The 25,450-nt window shown below is 41.5% G+C and overlaps 1 protein-coding gene across 1 annotated transcript; it reads right to left on the bottom strand.

Annotated features, from left to right (window-relative positions):
* Positions 1-1,293: 1,293 nt before the first annotated feature.
* On the bottom strand, positions 1,294-23,589 carry tent4a (terminal nucleotidyltransferase 4A). Its single transcript, XM_085377030.1, has 13 exons — positions 22,569-23,589; positions 18,220-18,343; positions 16,568-16,614; positions 16,310-16,430; positions 13,468-13,575; positions 7,824-7,952; positions 7,401-7,614; positions 6,039-6,165; positions 5,846-5,949; positions 5,522-5,703; positions 5,091-5,249; positions 4,680-4,853; positions 1,294-2,722 (listed from the first exon to the last, which is right to left on the bottom strand). Exons 1-13 carry the CDS (start codon positions 23,384-23,386, stop codon positions 2,576-2,578), a joined length of 2,454 nt encoding a protein of 817 aa, XP_085233156.1. The 5' UTR covers positions 23,387-23,589; the 3' UTR covers positions 1,294-2,575.
* Between the last annotated feature and the right edge of the window lie 1,861 nt (positions 23,590-25,450).

The raw sequence follows: 25,450 nt of genomic DNA, 5'->3' as shown, positions 1-25,450 counted from the left end.
GAAAGGGTAACTTCATTCCTCTTGTTATCAAATTACTATTGGCCTACAACTGCATGAAAGTCAGTGCTGAATGTTCAATTCTGATTATTACCCTACAGACGGAAAATTATCTATAAAAAAAAAAAAAAAAAAAAAAAAAAATGTAATAGGGAATAATAGGGTGAGAGTGTATACGCCAGAAAACATCAAGAACTTCTCACCCTTTCCATTGGTCAATGATTTTGATTTTTCTGGTCAAATTTATTAAGTATGAAAGGAATTTGTAAGCTGGAGGTTATGATTAGCTCGTAATCAGCTCTGCCCTGTGACCTATCGGCCAAAACAGCAAACCTACTGTGCAGTTCTGACCGACAGATCCGAGCTGCCATGGTTCAACAACAAAAGACAAAACAAAAAAAACCCCAAAACAAAACAGTGCAACAGCAGTGAATGCGTGCAAGTAAGAAAAAGTCAGGAATTGTTGACGGACACTTTGGCCCTTTGCGAAGAGCACCTGCAGAGAGCAAGTCGCTCTGTGGGTGGCGCTCGTTCGTGAACGGTCGGGCGTACGATTACCAAAGAAAAAGAAAAATTCAACTGTGGTGGCGAGTCACGAGTCTTTCTCACACACGTTTCACTATGTCACACACTACACAGACTCAGACCCGACCACTGACATTAACATCCCCCTTGTTCCTTACATTTGACTGACAAGATGCAGAAATACTGGGTCTTAAACACATCATGGCCTTCATACAAACACAAGGGAGTTGTGGCACGGGTGGGGGTCAGGGGATGGGGGCTAGAGTTTACATGTGTTGGCTTGAGAAGTCTGACAGTCAGTAACATCACTCTAGTCCAACAAGCAGTGAGTGTTTTTTTTTTTTTTTTTTTTTGGGATACATTTTTTTTTGCTTTTTTTGTCAATGGGAAAAAAATAACCCCAAAAATAAAATACAAGAATTGACACAATAATTAGAAGAATCCACTTGCATAGTAATAACACCGGCATGTGTAGTGTTTCTGGGCGAGTCACAGCCTTCGACAGCGTGTGTATTTGTGTGGCGCGGTGTGCTCGCAGGAAAACGTGGTACACACACACATACACACCCCGAGTAAACACAAAGAAAGGCATTGCAAACAATTAGCGGAAGTACCTGGCAATCGAATACACACAAGATTCCTTAATGGAATCAAAATATAATTCCCTTCACTCAGGGTCCTTGGTTCAGGAAGAAACCCCCCACGCCCCCACCCTCGCTCCCTCCTCCTTTGTCCAGGACCACAAAAAAAGGAGAGAAACCTTATCGCTGAGCATCTAAAGTGTTGGTCTGCGCTAATTTACAGCTGCGGGCGAGAGCTGACCTCAGCCCTGGGATCAGATTTTCCACAGCCACGCCCCCTCTGACACAGCTCAGTGACTTTCTGCCCGCCATTCTTGATCTTCTAATTCAAGTCAGATAAGCTGTTGCCTTCGTGGCCCCCAATGCTCCTACAAAAAATATTAACAACAACAACAACAACTTTAAAAGAAAAAATGAACACAAAGCCTAAACAAAACAGGCTGAAAATCCTCCGGGCGGAGAGAGATATGGCCAAGACAAAGCTATCAGGCCAGCCTTCTTTTGCCAGCCTTCTCTCCCCAAACGACAAAATGAGACAACGACACATTCCCGTAAGAGACGCAAACAGATACGCGCAGTCACACAATCCTCAGGTGGCCACAAAACTTGAGCCTCTCCCTGTGCTTCAAGGATATCCCAGGGCAGAGTTTCATTCCCTCAACTTCCCCTCAGCATGCCTTAGAAAAACTGGAGCGAGGAACAAAACTTCCATAGGGAATTTTTTTCCCCCCTTTTGTTGCCCACCTCGCCCATTTTCAGAAAACATGTGAAGAGAAATGATCAGAAATGCCAAGATGATGCTTTTCTGATACGGCTTCCCTTGAGCAGACCACATTTAAAGAGGAGAGAAGAAGAGGGGGGAGGGGTCATTTCAACCTGGGTCCATCTCAACCTGATGGAGAGATGCGCACACACACGCACACTTTAGAGATGCTGCCTGGGGAAAGGTTTCGTAAACAAAATTTAAAACTCTACAAAAATAAAATAACAGTATAAAAATGCCTTTACATATACACACACACGAAATTAAATAAGCTCTTACTTTAGTTTCAAAAAGAAAAATAACATTATTGCACAAAATGGAGAAAAAAACGTTTGTTTTTAAGTGTATTAACTGTAAAAAGGAAACCGTGGGCAGCTTGGCTGCAAGGGTCGAGATGAGGTCAAGTGAGCTTAGCAATACTGTCAATGCCAAGTTCCAAAAAAGTAAACCGACCTGAACGCAGAGAAGGAAGACACAATAGTGAAAAAAAATGGAAGTCATGCAAAAAAAAGAAAAGAAAAAGGGGAGGGAAGGTACAGAGAGGAGGAAGATGCAGAGCTGAGGGCTGCTGTTCCATGTTGAGGAGCCCTCGGAGTAAAAACTGCTGGTCTCTGGTCCTCTTGTCTGCCTGTCCATCCTCCTTCAAGACGAACGAAGAGCCACGGCATGCAGTCGGAGAGGAGACGGAGGAAACGGCGAGGAGAGGTTTCTATCTGCTCAGGCTAACTGGCAGGCTGTCCCTCTTCCTGCGTCGCCAAGTGTTGCGGTGATGCTGCGCGTATCCACGGTTAGCCATAACAGCGTTGTTGACCAGTGGCGGATTGTGGAAGCCCTTCCCGTTGAACTTGGCTCCGTTCTGAAGAGAGATGGAGACGAGAAGAAGACTGAGGGAAAAGGATCAAGGCTGTGATCCCAACAGATTTGTGTGCGGACTTGTCTTTGTGGTTGCTCTGTGTTTAAACATGAGCAAAACCACAACACAGAAATAAATGCACGCTGGAGCTAGAAGGCAGGAACCGATATACAAGCTGCCACTGCTGTGAAGAAGTCTTTGCCCCCTTCTTGGTTTCTTTTGTTTTGCATATTTGTCACATGCACATGATTCAGATCAAATAAATTTTTATATTAGACAGAAACATAATATTTGGCCCACTCTTCTTTCCAGGATTAAATTCAGACATATTGGAGGGTTTTCCACCATGACTGGCCTGTTTAAGGACACGCTAAAGCATCTCAATCAGACTGAAGTCTGGACTTAGACTAGTCCACTCCAAAACCATTAAAAAAACAAAAAAAACCAAAAAAAGCTTCAGAAGACAAACTGATGGTTGGACATTTTTCTGGATTTTCTAGAGTTCATGGTGCTCAGTTAAAACAAGTCATCCAGGTCCTGAAGCTGTAAAGCAGCTGCAGACCATCACACCATTAGCACCATCATGTTTTGATTGTTGCAATGATGATCTTTTCTATAACATTCTGTGTTAGTTCCACAGCTGATGTTTGATGGGCTCAAACTTTACAAAAAGTTAAACTTTTGTCTCGTCAGTCCACAGAATATTTTCAAAAATGTGGGACAAACGTTTTTTTTTAGTTGGCAGCGTTTGTCTTTCCTAAGGAACTCTTACTGAGGCAAGTAAGGCCAGCAGTTCTGTATTTGTTGTTCTGGGTTCTTTTGAGACCTCCTAGATGAGTTTTTGAGGCTCTTAGACTATTTTTTGGCACACCAGCCAATTCTGGAAAAGTTCATCAGTGTTTCAAGTTCTCTTCATTTGTCAACAGTTAATTGGCTGGATTCACAAAGCTTTGGAAATGTCTTTGTGACCTTTCCCAAAATAATAGACGGCAACGACTCCACGTTTCATCCTTTGAGTTTCTTTAGTTCACGGCATGATGATATGTTGCCTGTTAAGATCGTTTAGCCTACTTCACTTTGTTACACAGGATATGTTTTAAGTGATATCTTGATTCATCAGGTCGTGCAGTAATCAGACCTGAGTGTGGCTAGTGAAACTAAATTCATTTTTCCACATAATGTTAGGTAGGTTTGGATGGGTTTTTCCCCTTTAATACTCCAGTTATCTGAAACATTTAAGTGTGACAAATATGGGGGAAAAAACCCCAAAACAAAATAAAAAAACAAAACAAACAAACAAACAAAAAAAGCGCACAGTATTATTTGTGCTCTTCTTTGATTGAACGTTTCCAAACGATAAAGACTCACAGGATTGGACAGACGAGTCATTTCAATGCTGAAGTAAACTCTTCAGTTTTTACATTTCGCATTCGGTTTTTTAAAGCACTCACCACTTTTTAAACGTCACCAAAACATATGAAAAGCCAGCTGCAAATTTTTCTCATATTCCCTTTTAGATATATTATGCATGTGGTATGGAAAACTAATTTCCATAAATAGATGTCTGGCATTTGTATCAAAACCAAACCTCTTCATGGTGCATGCATTAGGAGGCGTGGCTCCCTCTGGGTAATGCAGCGGCCACATTGACCAATCATTACAATAAACAGCAGCGACCAATGCGGTGCATATGGGTGAAAGCTAGCTTGGTTTAGCACCAGTTTTTAAGCACTATCACAGCTGCAGCAATGTCATTAGTTATTGGAACGCAAATAGCAATTGAATTTTTTATGTAACCTGTACAGAATAATGACAGCATAAAATGAGAAATAACAAACGTGACATAGGATGAAGACGCTGAAGAGAGACAAGAAATGAAATGACAGAGTGGAAACCCTGTGTGGGAGACAAGGTTGTCTCAGTAGTGCATTTGAGTGTGGTTGTGGCATCCAGCGCCTACCTTATGTGTGTGGCTGGAGTGGGGACTGGGCGGAGGCTGGGGGCTGGAAGGGGCAGGGGCATGAGCATGGGCTGGGGGGTGCATGTGGAAGAAGGGGGGGAGCCCGGTGTCTATACACACCTGTCTGCCAGGCATGGAGTGCATTGCTAGACCACCGGGCAGTGAGACGCGAGCCTGGGGAAAGAGAGGCAGAATTTAAATTGGAAATCTAGTAGTTTAGTTTTTTTTAATCGAATACTGCAATAAAAATCTGCAAAAACCTGCACATTTTATGTCTTGTTCTCTACCCTACTGATTTAATATGCTTCATTTGTAGTCCAAATTTTAACCACCATATAATCCCATTTTACATGTAAAATTCAGGCTAATTCAGGCAATCACTGCTGCTTGTCGCCACGGCTGCGTGCCTACCTGGGAACCTGGAGGCATGAGCAGATGGTGTCCCCCCATGCCAGGTTTGCCGGTGCTCATGTTGAGGCCTGGAGTTAAAGCTAGGCCGAGTGGTGGGAAAGGCGGGTAAGCTGGCAGGGTTGGTGGAGGGAGGGGACATGGCAACGCTGAATCAGAGTCCTGATGGATCAAAGCAGAGGACATTGTTTAAAAAAAACAAAAAAAACCAACAGATTTCCATCTGAATACTAGAATAAAATGACAGTAAATTAAGCTGTACTACCATGAGAAGGATAAGAGGCATGTAGTTATGTCATGTGTGTGGCAACATTATCCTTTTATGCTGGATGTCAAGTGCATAATCAGAAGAAACTGTTTGGTATTTTTCAAGAACTACATCAGAAATACAAGCAGCGTGTGCATTGTTACTCGTCCTGCATGGGGTTTCTTACGTTATCAGACCCAGACAGTGAGGACACTGATGAGGCGGACGAGTGCTGCTGGGGGCTGGAGATGGACATGGGAGAGTCCGCGCTGTGGGGTGACACCGAATCCCTTTGCTGCTCATCTGACCCAACACCACCTCCCAGCACACAGTTCTCTTGCTCCGACACAGGCTTTTTGGGAGGCGACACTAAAGAAATAGGATTAGTGGTAAGAATATATATCATGCTTTTTTAAAAAAAAAAAAAAAAAAGCTGATGCTTAATGAGACAATTTAATAGCATCAATGGGAAAACTGCATCTATTTTGTTTTGAAACCCAATGATTTGTACCTCTGTTGTCCGGTTGCACCAAATCTCTGCCCCCCCACTTCTTAACGATCCATTCCCTGTAGTCGATCACTTCCTTGGTCAACCTGATTATCCTCCCCAATGTGCTGCAGGGACAAGATAGAAACATTTAAATAAAAAAGCTCTTCTCTTATCTAAGGTGTCAGTATTACTTTTAAATAGCTTGGATTCTAACCTTTCACAGTCTTTGTTGGGATATGACTGTGCAAGCGGGGAGACAGCATGACTCAGGACAATGAAAGCATAATTAAACACCTCCTTGACTTGCATGGCACCGTAGGAACCCCTTCCCACGTCATTACCTACAAGGTGGAGGGGAAACAAGAGAGGAAAATTTAAAAAAAGACCAATTTAACCGGTTTTAACCAAGTTTTACATTTTCTAAAATTGTTAGTGGCTGTTAGACTACTTGTTACTTAATTGCAAAATGTGCAAAGCATGACTGATCTTAAAATGTATTATTCAACACACAATGGACAGAGTATTGGAGTGAGCTATATAAAAATACATGTGATTAAAGTGCACTATGCAGAATTTTGTATAATACAAGCTTTAAAAAAAATAAACCGTCAGTGAGTGAAATGCGAAATGGGATATTTGGGCCCTACACTAAATGCCTCAACGCTTTTCTTCAGCTTCCCTGCACCCCAATAAGCTAACGTTAGCCAAAGGAGAACACTAATCACTAAAGCCAGCAAATATCAGCTCTCAACACAAGACAAAACCGAAAATAGATGGCACTCTCCCCAAAGAGTCCACACTAGCTAGCTGCTTTAGTGGGTATTTAGCAAATTGTCTAAATTAGCGAGTAGTATACTGTTAGCCAATGCTAACCAGAGGAAAAAAAAAAAAAAAAAAAAAAAAAAAAGCCCCTTCTGGCCAAATGCGTAGATGATTCAAGACAAGGACAAACTTGGGATAACATCAGCAGGGTATTTTCTTGACTGACTTTCATTTCATTTGGAGAATATAATTAGACTATAAGCTAGCTCTGTTCTGGCTAATGCTAGCATGCCTTCTAACACAGATATAAGCTAAGCTCCAACACTGTGAGCTATCCAGCTTAGTAACATAAGGCCAGTTAATACACTCCCTGGGCTGATCAGGATAGTGAATTAACATTTTATTTTCAAGCTACTTTATCATCTAACACTGCAAACTACTACCAGAGTAACATAGCATAGCTAAATTAAAGCCAACTGGCTAAGTGTAGCTTTCAATAGCAAAAATATCTTAAAGTATTCAAAAAGTTTTCCAAATGTTTGTATTTTATGTCCGTTTTACATATATACAGCATCTTTAAAAATCATTTTATTGTTTTAAACAAATCAATCCAGGTTTAAACCTTTACAGTACCGGTAATTGGTTTAAACATTTAGCTGCTGTGCCAGTCTTAAGACGAAGACCAAATGATACTAAAAATTAAAATCAAACATAGTATGACACACTGATGACCTCTCTTTGGATCATAAATGCCAACCTGAAAATGTAGCTTAAAGTCTTATTTGTTTAGAGACAGATGGTATTTCACACACACCTGGAAGTAGAGGGTCCTCTATGTAGAGCATGGATGGCCTGTATCCATTTGTCATGCCCTTCATAATCTCCTCTTTGGCTATGTATGCGCCTCCATTTTTAATGCGAATCCCTGTTTTCAAGTAGTTGAAATTACGGCCATACAACTCAAAGAACTCGATGAGTAACACTCCCAGGTTCTCACTGGGGTTGGTGGGATCGATACGAGGATGGAGCTGAAGAGAAAGGAAAGAGACTGGATTAGGGTGTATTTGAGACAACTGCTTCACTAATAAAGATTCGATTTTATGTTGTCCTACAACAGCTAATAAACTACTTCTGCTTATGCCACTATAAATACATACATACATACGCACACGATATTATCAAGCAGCACTACTACAACATAAGCCGCTTCAACTGTTGTGACATGACATCCCTGTACCTGTAGGAAACTGATGACCATGAGGATGAGACTGTAGGAGCTGATGCCCCCGGTGAAGACTTCGTTTAGATCCCTCTGCAGCAGAAACTGCTTCAGCACGAAGATCAGGTAAGGCAGCACTGGATACTTCTGAAAGCAAAATGCAGGGACAGATGTGGAATGAAAATGCCTGATTCAAACTATAGATTAAGTAAGAAAACACCAGAGCGCAGCATCTTAAGAGTAAACGCAGATAAAAACAAATTGACTTGGGCTCCAGCTACATAAATCACTCAGGAGAAAGAGGGTTTCTAATGAGATATATGTAGAACTGTGAGTCAGAAACGAGACTAGACTACATTATAAGTAAAGAGATGAAATGATGCGGCTGACTAGCACGTCAATCATTATCTCATTAAGGGTGTGAATCTTTGTCTAAAGAACAGCGTAATTCATGACTCAGGGACAGGCTGGTGCTTTGATCCAAAGCGACGGTGAACAACTTTGAACGTGACGCAGTTTAATCTTGTAAACTAACTCGATTCAGAAACCACCCAAAAAAAAAAAAAAAAAAAAAAAAAAAAAAAAAAAAAAAAAAAAAAAACACTTAGAACACAAGCCCAAATGAATCCAACAAATCAATAAGTCAACTTTAAATAAGAAGTGTCTTATATAATGCTTTTCCTTATATTCATCATAAATATTGTTAAAAATTTGGATGGTCAATTTTTTATTTCCCGTTTTTGTTCTTGGCTTTGTATGATTTGAGTGATCCAAGTGATTTGATTTGAGAATAGCAGATATCCTTATACAGTCACTGCAGGCACACAGAGACGATTACTACTAGGGCTGCATGATTAATCGTTAGAAAAAATAAAATAAATAAATAAATAAATAAATCGCAATCTCGATTCATACTTATGTGCGATCTCATTTCCAAATGACAATGATTTAAAAGAAAAAAAAAGAAAAAAGAAAAGAAAAAAAGACGACGACTGTACCGCATTTTTTGTTTTTATGTTTGTTTGATGTATTTTGATGTAGGCTAGGCAGCGCCTGTATCACCTACGACAACTGAGGAAGTTCAGGGTCTCTCCAAAGATCCTCAGGATTTTCTATACAGGCGCTGTGGAGAGCATCCTCACACAGAACATGACATCGTGGTTCGGGAACAGCTGTGTGAAGGACCAAAAAGCTCTCCAGAGAGTGATCCGTACAGCAGAACGCTGCTGCAGGATTGCTCTCCCCCCGCTTCAGGACACCTACACCAGGAGATGCCGGACTAGAGCAGCGCAGATACTGAAGGACCCGTCCCATCCTGGCAACAAACTGTTCCAACTTCTGCAATCTGGTAGAAGGTTCCGCATCTTCCGGGCAAGGACAGAGAGACTCAAGAGGAGCTTCTATCCCCAAGCCATCCGTGCCCTAAACACACACCCGCCCTCTCACATCATCTATAATTGACTGAGACAGGAATCTCTTCCAGACACTCTAAACCAAGGCACAATGTACATTTCAATTCCTTTAACTTTAAATATGTTTATATTGTCTATCCTGTAAAATAGTCAGATGTCTATTCATATTAATGTACAGAATTCACCTGCTTGCTGCTACTACTGCACATTCACCCAGTGTGTGTGTGTGTGTGTATATATATATATATATATATATATATATATATATATATATATATATATATATATATATATATATATATATATATATATATATATATATATATATATATATATATATATATATATATATATATTTCTTCCTCTACACACACACACACACACCCCCCCCCCCCCCAATTTTGCACATGTCGAGGAGCGTGTCAGGCTACATTTCACTGTGTGTTATACTTGTATAACTATGCATGTGACAAATAAAGAACCTTGATTTATTGTTTTTATGTTCAGTCTCAACTGTTACGAAGTTGATGTGCAGTTAATAAGTGCAATAAATATTTATACTGGAAAAGAGAATCGTGAGAAAACCGTGATCTCAATTCTAAGCCAAAAAAAAAAAAAAAAAAAAAAAAAAAAAATCGTGATTCTCATTTTATGCAAAATCGTGCAGCCCTAATTACTACTGAAAGTAATGTTTTATTAGCAAGTCAACGAAGCTAAATACAGAAACTTTCAGTCGTTCAATGTACGAATTGTTACAACCCCGACTTCCAACTGTCAAGCTGCCAACTGGGCCAAACTTTCTAAAAAGCTATCAATATGAGCTGCGTGTGATAATCCAGAGGGACCTGTTTTTTGATTTTCCAATTGAAAAGGCAGCACAAGCTCCTGGCAGAATGTGTGTATCTGTGCCAGTGGAGCAGCAGAGCGCTGTCAACTTTTCAAATATCCTTTTAAGGAGTAAGAACAAGACTGCGGGATGCACTGAGGCACCTGGCCACTAGGGGTGCAACGATACACAAAATTCACGGTTCGGTTCGATATTTTTTCGATACAAAAAAAAAAACAAAACAAAAAACAACGTTCATGCCTTTTTAATTTGTCATTTATTAAATTTTCACAGCACATTCTGCACCACATCTCTGTGCGTTCATCATTTGTTTGAAGCCAGCTCACCTCCTGCAACTACTTTTCCGAGAATACGCTTTTGTGGTTCGGACTCCTGACATTTCTTTGGAGGTGGAGGAACATCACAGTAATTGCTTAAAGGAGCTTCTTCGACATCTTTAAGAGTTCTAAACAAATGTCTGTCCTCCTCCTGAAAATCTTATGTACGCAAACACGCGTTGCAACTTCTTATCTTGTGCGCGTTTTTTATTTTGACAGCGAATGCGCACCTGCGGACCACTTATGTGCAGCCCTGGTTATTTAGCTCGTCATATTGCAGCCACAGAAATTCTTTTGTCCATGAAACCATAAAGCTGCACTTTCTTTTTGCCTTATAGTCTGATTTGTCATAACTTTTCTGTTTTGTGGTAAGCTTTTCTTTGGCTGTCACTTCTTCACCCTGACCTGTCTTATTTGGCTCAGCAGAACTAAAATATATATCCTGCTGCTTTTACACACGCACTCACATAAGCTCAGCGATTCTCTGCGCGATCAACCTCTCACATGTTTAAGCTTGATGCGGGAGATTTCACTTGTCATGTTTGCATAGTAAGCTAACGATTAATAAGACGATGTCAGAGGAATTGGTGTGCAAATTATCGTCACTCACCAATCAGTGCTGTCGCTCTCTATACACAGTTCGCGCGATTGCAAAGTGAAAGCAAAAAACAAGCGCAAATTCAAACGCGACTTCAATATGTCACATATTGACAGTGGCTCACCGATGCCAATGACATAATTACCCAGCTACATTTCCGAAAGAATGCAAAAACATTGACATATATTTTTCCTTCCTACGATAGCCCGACGGGCAGGGCAGAGATAGATTTTGGTAGCGCGACAGAAAAAAATCGCTAGCCCCGGGACGTCGGGCTAGAGATTTTGCAAGCCCTGTATCTGATTGAGGAATCACTCATCTGTGGAAAAGAGTTTATTACAGAGAAATGGCTCTTTCCAAAATAAAAGCTATACTATACGCTTCTTCTGGGCTATATTCTCAGCAGCATATTAAACATATCAGGTCCCCATAAGGAGAATCATGTGCTAACGGCTGTCTAAATGACTCGGGTAAAGTTTGTAGCATGCATGCTTGTTGTTTTTGTCTGCTTCCACTTGTCTTTGCACTAGGATGATGTCGGAGTAAATGTGCAGTCATATTCGCTGTGTTCCCACTAGTGCTTTCAGGTTAATCTCGTTAAAATGACCTTAACGCCACAACACGGCAAATCTCCGTTAACGAGCTACCCCTGATAGCCCCGTGCATGGGGCTAGACCGCCAACACGTTAATGAGCTAACTGTGCTAACACACTAGTTCCCACCCATGTAATTAAGCATTGCGTGGCACATCCAACATACTGTTTTACTTTAGTCCATGACGCGCTTACCTTCAGGGTCATACGTCACATGAAAACCAAAATAGTTCCAAACGCCAGATCTGAATGAGGGCGGGGGAGGTTCAATTTGCCATGTTGCAAGGAGAGCTTAACTTCTGTCTTGCTAGCTTGCCCTGCGCTCAGTGAATCTGCGTTCGACTACTCCGCCTAGGCTGCACTGTCGAGCGCAGATCCACTGAGCGCTCAACACAGACAGCATCGTCAGAAGGAAAGTTGATAAAATAAATGAAAAATTTTGTATTGTTCGATACATATGCGTACCGAACCGAAAGCACTGTATCGAACGGTTCAATATCGATACGAGTATCGTTGCACCCCTACTGGCCACCATGTGAAAATCAACTCTGAGGTGACCTTTCAATGACAAGACTGCACCGAGTCTGTCACACCCACATGTTCACAACATCAGCTCTCTGGGTTGGTGTAGTTTGTGGTTGTCAACAGCAGGCTTTCTCGCTGTGACGTGCATTCCCAGCGATCGCCGTTCCAACATGCAACCACGGCAGCAAACAAAAGCCCCAACAAAATCTGATAGCTCGCGGCAGCAGCGGCACCTGGAATTCCTTTCCCGCATTAGTTCCTAAAACTGTGACTAAAGTGGGCATGGATCAAACTCGAGCAGGAATTTCTGTGCGAAACTCACCTCTGCTGTGCAGATTTAGCAACAAGAGCTTCAGCAGGACACAGACTCTGACGGAGTTAAATGGGGGCTTGACGGAGCGATGTTGCTGGTTCTGTTCCAGCTTCACTTTGGACATGAGATGAGCCGGTACAAGATTGGAGTGAAGTAAAGAGTAATGGTTTAAACTGCTGGGTAAGCTATATTCAAAGAGGGAATTTCCAATTTCCACCTCACTGCAAGACAGCAATTATGTGACTCCTCCAGTGTTTTTTTTTTAATTCAAATATGAAAACATGACCTTTTCCTGCTCTCTTCCTCCATCGGAGTGTATTCCTTCTACTGTGCACTGTTGCCTTCTGGTCTAAGTCAACAAAGAAAGCAGTACCAGAACTACACATAGCCATGAAGTTTGACTTTAGACAACAAATTATAGGAAATAACTAAGTCTCCCCCTCTGTGCCTGGTACGATTTAACACATTGCTCATAAGTAAGCAGCAGCAATGCAAGTCCCCATGTTAAAAACAGCAAATAATATGCCTTGCTGTGAGCTAATTCATTTAGCTAACAACTTGTCAGTCCATCACTACACCAAACATGGCCACTCCTAGCTCCATAAAGCCAGCGCCCACAACCAGGCAGCAGACTGGTGAAGTGTGTGAGTGGGGTAGTTATTTGTGCTACTGCAAAAATAGGAGAAACATCCACAGCCAGCAGCCAGCGAAGCCCTGTGAGAGTGCTTTAAGATGGAGGGGTGATCATCAAAGAAAGGTCAAACAGTTTCCAGTGACTTTCATGTGTTTTTGCTTCAGAATCCCAGCTCTGTCCGCAAATCACAAATGCATCTTCAACCAAAGCCGTTGATCTAATTTGCAGTTTTAGGGACAGTGATCTGGTTTAAACCAAAATGGCATGGGTTCTAACTTCATGCTTTGTCCAGCTCTCCGTCAAATTTGATGAAAAACGGCTTAGTTTTGTGTGTAATCTTTCTGACACACAAACATATATGAAGTAATACCCCGTCTGTATCGCCAACCATGTAAAATCTCCAGCGCTGAAGGCACCTCTCACCTTCATGTAGCCTTTAATGAAGCTTGCAGCCTTGACTCCAGTCTCTACGTTAAAACTGATGTCCACCTTGACGTCAGTCCTCTGGTCGGTCAGCTTGATGATTGGCACCTGAAAGATGAAGTGAAATGGCTCAACAAACACTACAGTCATGTCTTTCTGTAAAAACATGCTCACTGTGTCCTGGAACACAAAGAGGGAAAAAAAGGAACAACTGTCCCAAATGACAAGCTTTTAGAAATAAAAGCTAATCCAAAAATGAAAACTCAGCCATTAACTACTTATTATCATGTCAGTCAAGAAGGCACTGAAGCCTGTGGTCGCTTGCCTGGTTGTGTGCACAGCCCACACGATGACTGTGCGGGCCACTGAGTTGCTGTTTTCAAATGTATCCCTGCAGGATAGGAGCTATAAACACCTCCGAAGTAGGTGCACACATTAGCCCGAGCTGCAGAGTGATGGCTTTGACACAATGAAGGGAAGTTGCTGTGGAACCGAAATGAGTCGATAAGTAAAGTATGACTGACCTCGGCTGAACAGATGACGGCAAGTTTTCATTTTGGGTGAACAAGAGCAGACAAAGTACGCACTTCAGCATTCGCATCATAGTGGTTTCCAAAAAACAGCAGACTATTAATCAATAAAGAAATTGACAGAAAGTCCACCACAACTCAGGAAATGTGTCACCTGTGAGGCAAACAGATGGACGACACTGACGGTGTCTCACAGGTTAAAGTGGACATTAAAGGGAATAAGTCAAAGCTTTATACTTCTGGGCACTGGAAGTGCACAAGAGCTTTTTGGTGGCAAATTTTGTTTGCCTGGATTTCTTCCAGCTCTCCTCTTGATTTCTCTTTACTGGAGCTACAAGCATTTATTAGTTAGTGTGAAGAACTATCATTTTATCATTAGGCCAAAGCAATCAATTACTATTTTATACACAGGGTGGAAATTTATCATGTAGTTCCTTACTGAGAAATAAGCAGTTTTTAATTTTGACATTTATGTTAATTTTCTGAATTGTCTTTATTAATCCGTCTGTTTCTGTAGAAACATTTCACAAGTTTCTTTTGTAGAAAATACTGAGCTATAAAGATACAGATGTCATGTAGAGCCCAGCTGATACAGCAGGTGATTTAACAATGTGACGTATTTGACAACTGATTTTTTTTGAGGCCCACAAAACAGATTTCCATCAAGTTTATTATGAGTTTCATTTATGTTTTCCATTTTCTTCAAATACTCTTTTATGCTACTCCGGACTCTGTTGCTAACCAGGAAATTGCAGATATCGTGTCAACAAACCATGCTTTTCATTTAGCAGCCACTGTGAATGGCAATACAGTAGGGCTGCTCGATTATGGCAAAAATTATAATCACGATTATTTTCACTGAAATTGAGATCATGATTATTTGACGATATTTATTTAACCCTTTAAGACCTACTATAGAACCAAGTCCACCAGAGCTTATATTATTTTTTATATTATTTCAAGTTGCTATACATCAATTCAACTGTTATAGCCCATATTTTAATAATATGTATGCATTAAGTCCATAGTAATTACATAAATTGCAAAAAGATGCAATAAACTACAAAAAAAATTGAAAATCGCTTTTGTTTTGTTTACATATATTTCTACTTGGAGAAATTTAAGAGGTTTATCCCTCAAAACTTTAAATACAATAAGTTGCAAAAAATAGTTTCCCACCACAGGAAATTTATTTTGAGTGTCTTCATAGTTTTATTTTGGAGATACAGCAATTTTTATATACTGCAGGAAAAACAAAAAACAATCCTATGATGCAAATTTGCAAAGAAAACAGCATGTGCCTCATTTCATTGTGGGAAGTGTTACGAACAGCTGATAGGATCGGCAAAGCGTGTTTCTGGAATATTATGTTTTTGTTCCTGCAAGCGCTTTTTATGCAATTTTTGCAAAGCTATATGTGGAAGGAAACCGTGACCGAGGACAAGCTGATGGCATAAGATGTAAGTACAACTCCTCCGGTTTCATATGCAAAACAAATTATTGCGCTAGCTTACACGGTTCAGGTTCTACAGGGATTTAAAAATAGTTACGCAAAACGGAGCATGCAGCTCTGACCGGCTTTAAAGGGTTAACAATGACTTTAAAAAAATAATATAAAATAGTGTGCAACACCACTGAAGTTTTTTTTTTTTTTTTTTAAACTCTCTTTTCAACCAACGGCAGTCACTCTCCTCTCCAAATAACTTCTGCTTAGCTTTCCGAGCTTCCCTCGGGTCCTCTTAATCAGCGGTCTCCAACCTTTTTTGCGCCACGGACGGTTTATGCCCGACAATATTTTCACGGACCGGCCTTTAAGGTGTCGCGGATAAATGAGGGAGGGGCTAATAATCGGCTCAGTCATTTTTAATGATTGTTGAAAGCCCAGATCGTAATCGTGATTAAAATTCGATTAATTGAGCAGCCCTACAATACAGTTAGATTTGCAAGTCGCCAATCTATGGTCCAACAATAAATCAGTGCGACTCGACTAGCTAACAGGTATCCAACTAAACCTATGGGATAGTTTGGACTAATATATTAGAAAGCATTTTTCACCGTCAAGTGTTAGTTTTTCTTTGTTTTGTTTTTTTTTAAGAAATACCAGCCAATAACTCGTTAAAGTCTTCTCAACCAGCTGCAATAAAGGATCAGTTGCTGGCCGCTATGAACGCAGAAAATAGCCAATATTGGCTGATAGTATTGTCCCACCAATAAATCAGCTGTGCTCCAGTGTGATGGCCCAAATGCAATGACATGCTATAGGTGCACACAGGCACAGAGTGGAGAAGCACGACCTGCTTGTCTCTACTTACTGTAGCCTTGTCCAGCACTTTAATGGAGTTAGGGTCGGCAACTTCATGCTTGCGAAGAGCTTGTTCAAGCTCTTGCAGTGGCGGGCGCTCCCACTTCCCAGTCACCATCAGGTCAATATCACTAAGGGCAAAAAACATACATGAACTAATTTAAACAAACATTAGTCCTAAAATTTAAATGACCTCGCAGCAAAACAAATCAGAAACAAAATTAAGTTGGCTATTTAAAAACTGAATAAATTTAAATCCTGCTCTTACCTTGTTGGAAGGTACAGCCCTGTGCTGAAGCTGCCATATATTTGGACCTGGTAAAACATGGTTACAGAAGTGTGAAAATGACCGAAATCACTGTCATTCATGGCATACAAGCTGACGTGTTACAGCTCTTCACATCACATTTTAACCATAAAGGGCTTGGCAACTTGCAACAACTACACTTCTAGCTCATTTGCGGTGGTGCTGTATATATCCAGTTCAAATGTTTGCAAACGACCAGGACTTAGGCATTTCCGGCTCCCTACTTCAGAGACTGTAAACACTGCCAAGTTAAGTACGCTGCCAAATTAAGTACACAATAGCAAAGAACAAAAATGCTGTGCTTGAGGGCTGCAAGTGAATGCTCTCCAAAGGAAGCGGAGTCATTTCCTTTTCCGTCAAGGCAAAAGCACCACGACAGGCCAGGGTAAATACATGGAAATGAAAAGGGAGGCTGGGACAATCTGAGGCTTGATCCATTTACCTGACAATGTGGCTCACAGCAGAAGTGGTGAAGACTGGCAGCCAACAAATCACTGCTGCGCGTGTTTTACATGATTAAGCAACGAGAGAGGCGGTGCATCAACCGCGCCTCGCTGTACTCTTCTCAACCAGCTGCAAGATCCTCCATCACCATTTCTACACCTCTCAAGTGCGAGTACAGACACTAATTTTTCTGTTTTAAAGAGTGTCTCATAACTGCTTTCCAGTTAGTTAATTATGTTCTCATTCCTTCTAAGGAAACTACAAAACAGTGGTAGTATGAGGTCAGTTTTTGTTGGGTCTGACACATAGTACTTTTGTTAAAGAGGAACAGTTTGGTCAAAAGTGTGAGTAAGAGATCGATGCCAATCTCACGTCTGTCTGTTATTTAGAAAATTAAAACTAGGAGTCTGTTTGTTAGCTTGCGGTTTAACAGGAGGAGGGGTGACATGTGCCAGACTGAAACTTGGACGTGCACACCTACGGTCCTGTGACGCTGCCAGGTAATTAAGTCACTAAACCTGGCCAAAAAACATCCGAGCTGACTAATCTCTCACGCCCAATCACACTTCCTGATCGCAATAACTGATGTCATCTCTTGTCCAGTGATATTTCAAATGTCATATTAATACATTTTGTCTTTATAGTTTTTGAAATGTTTGTGCCTAATTTAAGCTCATTTTTAAGGGTTGTAGCCTAATGAAATTATTCAGTCAAAAATAAATAGTTTTTAAAAAGCACTAGCCGAATTTTCAAAATTTAAGCATGTTCCTTTAAATAATAAAATCATTGAATTAAAATGTACAGCTGTTAAAGGAGGGTGTAGTGAGAGCAAGGCTGGTATGCATAGATGTGCACAGTTAAAAAACAAACAGTTGGTGCTCCACCTGCTGTGGATCCAGGTTAGTTTCAAAGACTGCCAGCTGCGGCCCAAAAAGATCAAAGGTAGCGTCTTTTTCCCAGACAGAGAAAGAAAAAATAAAATAATAATTATTAAAAAAAAAAAAAAAAAAAAAAAAAAAAAAGGGGGGGGGGGGGGGGGGGAGACACTGTACTGTATTGAAACATTTGATAGTTTCAGCTATGATTTAGGAACACTGACAGGATATCGGTGAAGTCTCTGATTTATGCTGATCCAAACAAACATGTGTGCGTGTGCATGCGTAACATACATCAACAGTAGGCCACAGCTCCTTGATGACCACCTCTATCCGGTTCACCACCTCCTTCCTCATAGCTGCCTCCTCCGGCCGAGGAGATATGTATTTGTAGAAATCCATCACCTCTTCGTGGAGTCTGGACAAAAGGACAAATAAGGGTTAAGTACAAGAATGAACTAAAAATAATCCAACTACGTGGTCACTGCTCTGGAAAGGTTCACAACTGCTACTGCCGATGTATACATGTACTAACAAAGCTCATGATTACATGGACACTGCAAACTGAGAAACACTGCAACAGCTTATTAAAACATAATCGATGCCACAAGCAGATCTCAAGGTGTAATGAATATGCACCTCAGCCTGGTAGTGTTACAGCACTAATGAAAGCTTCCCTAATGAAAATGAACTTCGACTTGCAAGAGTGTCACAGGGTTCAAAACCTTCAGGAAGTGGCTTCTCATTTTAGCAGGTACTGATCGTCATGTTCAGTGTTTAATATGACAAATGCGGCAGGTGGCGGATTGTATCAGCTGTTGCTAATGAACCTCAACTCTACAAGTGATTGATGACAGCCCCCACCCCCAAAAAAAGCATCACTCTGTAACATCCCGGTAAAACCAGATCACGAGTAATGCTTCTTCTCTGCACCACAGTGTCATTTGAGAAAGCGCATTATCCCAAATAAGCTGCCATGTAAGGGGACTTATACTCAGTTCCAGCTTTGTATTCTTATTCTCAGACTCCAGATTAGCTTTTCACAATTCACACATCAATATAATCCTTAATCATCTTACACTGGTCCCCAGTTCATGCTCTGTCTGAAGGGTGAACAGAAGGTTTGAACAGCAGGTGGGAGGGCTGGGAGATGACCATATTGGGGATATCTGCTCTCACTGACATCATAGAGAGCCAGGAGTAGAAAAAAAATAGTGTGTTTAAAACCATCTGAGGCCAAGCTTTCAGGTCACAGAGGTACATAAACTGACCTCAAACTTTGTTTAACGTTTCTATCATTGAAGCATTACATATGTGAGACAATGAGAAAAGAATTTTAGGTCTCCAAGTATTTTCAGACAGTAAGTTTTATATTATATTGTTAAAGTGATTAAAATGGGTAATATTCCAGTGGAGTAAGAGTTACATTTAACAGTTGCATATTATGTTCTTTGGACATCTAGGCAAATTTTATTTGAAATCGCTGACGGCACATTAGACTAGCATGGGCCCACTTTAAATTAGGAATCCATTAGCTAGCAGTGACCCTGTTGACTGATATCAACATACTGGAAAATAAAATGCCATTAACCAGTGTCGCTGGCCCATATGCATCAGCTGTGGTGCTGTGCGATACTGCAAATTTTGTTATGATCCAATACCGAGGAAATGCAGCCATATTGCAGACACTGATACGTTTAGTGCATCAAACGGCTTATGCAGTGGAGAACACTGTGTCATGACTTATGAGATTAATTATCAATAATTTGTAAACTGAACATTTTAATTTTTCATAGTGGATGTTTGAGATTTTTGAGGGGGTTTCTTATATTTCCCCCAAAAGTAAAACGTTAACACAGTTCAGTGGGCTACATACTGAACTCGGAGAATACAAACAAACGATCAATCCTATTCCGCTAGTATCAATCCAATACCAGTGTTGGGGTTGGGTCATTTAGACTGATCTGACCACCTGTAATTGGCTGTGTCGCAAAAATTTTAAGATTCCTTCTTTTAAATAAAAAAAAATAAAAAAAAAAATAAAATAAAAAAAAGCTGCGTAGATGTTACTTTGTTATTTTATTGATCTGTTGTCATTTCAAAATCATTGCATCCCTGTTTCAGATCATAGTAATAACAAACTTCAAACAGTCTTATTTTGAACTGGTGCCCTCGTTTGATCAAGAAGCTACAGCTGTTATTTCAGCATATCAAACAGATTTCTTGGGAAAATGGAGATAAATATTGGATTTGACTGGAAGATTCCCAATACTGTGATAATGGAAAACTCAATTAGGAAATCTGGTCTAATTGTGAAGTCTGAAAATGCATAAATATATTTTGAAATTGCAACTTTGTAAAACCACGTTACTAAACCTGCCTGCTTCAGTAACAGTCAAACTGAAATAATTTGATATATTTGGTTTTTGTTAAAAAGACAAAACATAAGTTTTTCTATGCCTTTATGAGAAGTCTCTTAGATCAGTACCAATTTAACCATCATAGATTCGGCTAACTGTAGCCCTGCCCCATATTGTAACCACCAGGCCAAAAATAAGCCTGAACTAAAGTGGTCAACGTGCAGAGGAGCTATGCTTTGCAGAATACTCATCTTCACTGAATACATTTGGCTTACGGAAAGACAACGGCACAACACACACCTGAGGTTTTGAGTGGAAATTGACCAAGGTTTAAGCAAAACACTGGAGGGCCAGAGTAGGCCTGGGAGTCTCCCAGGCCCGTTGTTGATATGGATTTCTGACCAGTTAAATGCCTTCGAACAGAGGAAGTCTGTTTGACCCATTCTTTTTTTTTTTCCTAGGAATGCATGCCACGATGCCAGTGTGAAATACAGAACAGGGGGGGACTGTCACAATCAATTACCAGAGCCCTGAAGAAAATGCACTCAGCCCCATGGGCCCACTCCTTGGTGAAAACTCTGTCAGCAAACCAGTCAGTCCAGCATGTATCCATGCTAACCGTCCAACGATTACACTCCACACAGCCCACAGTTAGAATAATAGCTATTACCAGAGCCATCCCTGACAAGCAATCTTACAGTAAACACTCCACCACAACATACAAGTATTTTTATGTTCACACTGTTCCAGTTTGTAGTGAAACTCCCTCTCTGTGCAGAACTTTAAAGGGCACCCCTGAAGGCAAACCAAAGCAACACTAGTCGGCACACAAGCTGAAACTTGTGTCAGAAAACTTGTAGAACCACGAATTACAAGATGAAATTCACTGTGGTTTCAGAAGAAAACATTCATTAACAACTTCAAATTTCTCAGCTCACTTAGATTTCACTGCAATTGGGAAACTCTGCATCACGCATGTGGAACTGCTTTCGTGACAAACACTGTTTCGTTGTTACAGAAGAGTCCCAGATGGGTGCAAGCAGCCATTACAAATATCACAAATTCCTGCAACACATTCAGAAATTCTTTGCTCATTTGTTTCAGGAGGGCTTCGGTTAGTGCTCAGTTATACTTGAAAATCAAAAGCTATTCAGTTAGTGTTTTTATTACACCAACAATGCAGATATTGCAAATTTAAACAACCCTTATTTACCATTTATAGACATTAATTTTAGGTGAACTCAATACTAAGAAAATATAGCTAATCTGTGGCTAAAGCGAGTTCCTGGAAACTGATTTTAATCATACTTCAGTACTCTGGGATCCACCCTGTATGTTATGTCATATTGGCAGATCTCTGCAAATAGGGAGTGCACCCAAATTAACTTGGGCACAAAGGTAATTAATTCTGAACTAAAGCACGTACCTTGCACATAACTAGTCCTTTCCCCCACAAATTGTATCGAATTATGTTTAAAACAGTCAATATTGAGAATTAATCTCGCAGGTTTCACCTCCCACGCTCACTGTCAGATTGCCAGATTACTTTTCGGATTCACCACAGCAGATTGCTAACAGGTTAAGTGCAGTTGTCCATATCGTTCAAATTAAGCTGGTTTCAACCTCGTCAACAAAAAAAAAAGATGTTGTAAATAGATTATCATATTTAATTTCTAGTTCTGTGTAATTACATTTCACTGGAGGAATAAAAAGGTTGTAATTCTGTTTTAAACAGTTTTTCCCGTTAAGTCCAGCCTGCATAGGAAACCGTTGGGTAAATTAGCTTTAGGCTCCTCGTTTAGGCTAACTAACGGACTACATTTAAAAGCAGCGTATCCGGTCGGCACCTTCTAAATAAATAAACCATTAAGAAAATCTACTCAAACTCGCTTCACGCCAACACATTATTCAACACTTCAGAATACATTTTATTGCTTTACTTAATAGTTGGGCTCGACAGCTTGCTGGAATTATCGTGTTCGGTAACGGCCCAGTTTAACCTTCTGAATACCAAATCACGGCACTTCCGGTCTTTTTCTGGCCGTCTGCGGCTGCCTTTACGCAGCTGTAACGGTTAGCTAATCAGCCAACGGCAAGAAGAAAAATGTCCAGCTTACTCTCCAGTACTCAGTGTACCGCCATAATCCAACTGCATTGCAAAACAAGAGTATAATATATAACTATACTGTTTATATTGCCAAACAGACGACAGCGGCAGGAGACGTTTGTCAACTTATTACAGCTTATTTCACCACAAATCAGCGATGCGGTTAAGTCACTCACCCGAGTACCCCTGGGCTGTACTCCCTCGTCTTCCAGGGCGTGCAAGTGCTCGCATAATTGCCATTAGTGCAGTTAGAAATCGAATAATTCATCCCATAAGTGCTCGCCTTGTTGTCACTTTTCCTTCGGCCCGGGTGGTGACTGTGTGGTTGATTAATAGGTACAGAGGGGTGAACCTGATGCTGGTTCACGCAAATCTGCTGTAACTTGAAAGCCTGGTGCTCCTGCGGGTGACGGTGATGGTAAAGGTTGACATTATTGTCCATGCTGTCTCTCAAGTTGAAGAGCAGGTTGGCACCCCCGACGTTATTATTAATACTCCCCGTAACATTTCTATCCATAGTCCTCTCGAGTGAGCAGCTGGAGGGGGGACTGTCCGTCCCGGATTCCTGCGAAGACGACGAGGCAGATCCCGTTTTATGGGACGCAGTTTTCCCCTCACCTGGCTCGCTGATGTTCGACGGGGTTAAAGAGTTGTGTACGTTCCTGTTGGACAGTGCTCTCCCCAGCGGAGGAATCGCATTGCCGTTACCGCTACTACTGTGTGCAGCGCCGTTCGTGATGCTACGATGGCTGCTGCCGTTGCTCAGGCTTCCTGTAACGTTACCGTTGCTGCTGCAGATGCTCTTGCTCGAAGCCACGGCGGTCGCCACATTTTTTAAAACCGCGTAATTCACACACTGGTTGTGGTTTTGATTGTGGAGCTGCTGCTGAGCGGAGAGAGTCCGTACTCCCTGAGAGGTCTCCCAGACGTGCATCCATAAGGCGTTCGCAGGTCCTTTCTGTTCGGGCTGAATCCAAGCTACCCTCGGATCCATTCAACTTCTTTCTCTGGTAACCCCCCCGACAAGTCCCTAACACTTCCGAGCCCGTGATGAACCTGCGCCGCTTCTCGGACCTTTCAAAGGTCGCTACGCTGTCCGGGGTTACGCGAACAGACACGTTTGAACATTAAACCGAATTAGGACCATTGATAAAGTGGCCCCCTTTTACACCGCTAGCTCGAAAATTTGCTAGCCGATTCCTACGGGAATTCAATATGGCGTATGCTCTTCAAAATCCACACGCATGCGTCCTACCAGGGATTTCTTAAATGATTACTGCGCCCCCCCCATCCGCCCACTCCTTTATCGCTCCTCAGCCGGGAGACTGATGATTTGCAGGGAATAAATATTAGAATTTTTATTTGATAAATAATTCACTGGACAACAAATGAGGTACACGGTAAACGTCGATAATGAATAAAATGACCTGGGGTCTTTCTATTTTTTTTATTTTTTAAATAAAGCAGGGCCTGGCAGTCCGCAGATCCTTGTGCGCTCAGTTTCAACTTGGGATCCCCATCAACACGAGGCCGGACAGAAGCTTATTGTTGCACAAATGATTGACTATTAACGTCCTGGACACGAATGCATGTCTTGAAATATTCACGGATTAAAGAGAAATCAGATATATAGATTTCCCCAATTTATATGTTATATACTCATTAGACTAGAGTTCGGGGACATTAACAGATTTGGCCCTGCAGAATACCTGACCTTTTCCGTGGGTGATCTAGCTATGGATCCGCAGCTTCCTCTGAAAGACAAAAACTGGAACCATGTAACTTTTAAGGAAAGTATAATTTACTTCAAAAGAAGATCAGGCCATGAGACTGTCGGCATCCCAAACACTTGCTCGAGGCCACAAACTCTGGCCCTTGAAATGCTGCTCACATACACACAGCAGTAAGCCTACACTGCAGTGCAAACACAGACTGTATATAAGGACATAGAGGCTTTTCATACGATCTAAGTACAACAACACAGTAACATGGTCCCCCCCCCCCCCCGTCTAAGCTTAAAAGGGCCTCCTTTTCCCCCGTTTATTATTTCAGATGCACACTGCGGACCTGGATTCCAAATGTTCATTTTGAAGTGAAGCACAGCAGGTGGTGTTCATCATCCCAGTATCTCAGTACTGCCCAGGCCCCACCGGTAACAGCAATTTCCCAAGCCATTAAACACTACGGTGAAGGAGTGGCAGGCAGGATAACCAGCACCTTCTGGGATGTGTATGTATTTCTTTTTAAAGAGTATCTTGCATAATGCCTGCCCCCAACCTCTGCTACTCACGTGCAGCATGTGACATAGCCAAAGAAACTCCCCCCTAGAGCAAACTATGTGTCGGCTAGGATATGCAGCCCGCCATAAAACACACTCGGGCACACACACAGATGCTTACTCCCACTGTACGCCTGCAGAAAGCCAATCTCTTCTTCCTATCTTTTCCATTTTACACTGCATGAAACACGGGCACTGACAAAGCACACTGAATAGGTTATTCCTCTCATCTCTCATGTCACGGACTCAGCTCGAGCCGAGCGCCGACACAGACTATGTCTCAGCGTGCGTGTCGTTTCAAGGCTGGTTTGCCTCATTGTCAGCTTTTATGGGATTACAACATTGGTGACGACTGGACCGTAGCTGACAGACACCTAAAAGATGCACACGAACACACACACGCACAGAAACAACAACACAGGAGAAGCTGGAGAAGCCACTAATATGCTGACAGGCAGAACAGTAATAGGAGATAATATTAAGGAAGCAGGCAGTTGTCTGAGGCTGCATGTGGCTTGAATAGTAATGAGGCTGCAGTATGTTCCAGATATTTAACCCACATTAGTGGGAAGCTGCGCTTACAATGTCGGCAGCCATTACACTGTTTCTACATGTGAGCATATTGCCTGTGGTGCGTTGCCCCCACTGTGCAGTTAGGTACAGTAATAACAAGGACATCATTAGAATGAACCCACTGATTATCATCTAACCGCAGAGCAGGTTCAAAACTGCAAATCTGGGCCATCGACTTTATATGCAGTCTGTGGTCTGAACCTACAG

Source organism: Diplotaxodon limnothrissa, linkage group LG18 (genome assembly GCF_057381915.1).
Source record: "Diplotaxodon limnothrissa isolate DT_005_m linkage group LG18, D_limnothrissa_male_GT1.1, whole genome shotgun sequence".
NCBI classification, from domain to species: domain Eukaryota; kingdom Metazoa; phylum Chordata; class Actinopteri; order Cichliformes; family Cichlidae; genus Diplotaxodon; species Diplotaxodon limnothrissa.
This window is presented reverse-complemented; position numbering and strand designations above follow the sequence as displayed.

Bases quoted from the DNA above. Each gene is read 5' to 3' on its own strand.
- tent4a (XM_085377030.1), bottom strand. From the start codon at position 23,386: ATGGATCCGAGGGTAGCTTGGATTCAGCCCGAACAGAAAGGACCTGCG. The intron at 18,344-22,568 runs GTGAGTGACTTA...CCTTTTGTCCAG, and splicing joins TACAGCCCAGGGGTACTCGG to ACTCCACGAAGAGGTGATGG. The intron at 13,576-16,309 runs GTAAGTAGAGAC...TTCATCTTTCAG, and splicing joins AAGTGCTGGACAAGGCTACA to GTGCCAATCATCAAGCTGAC.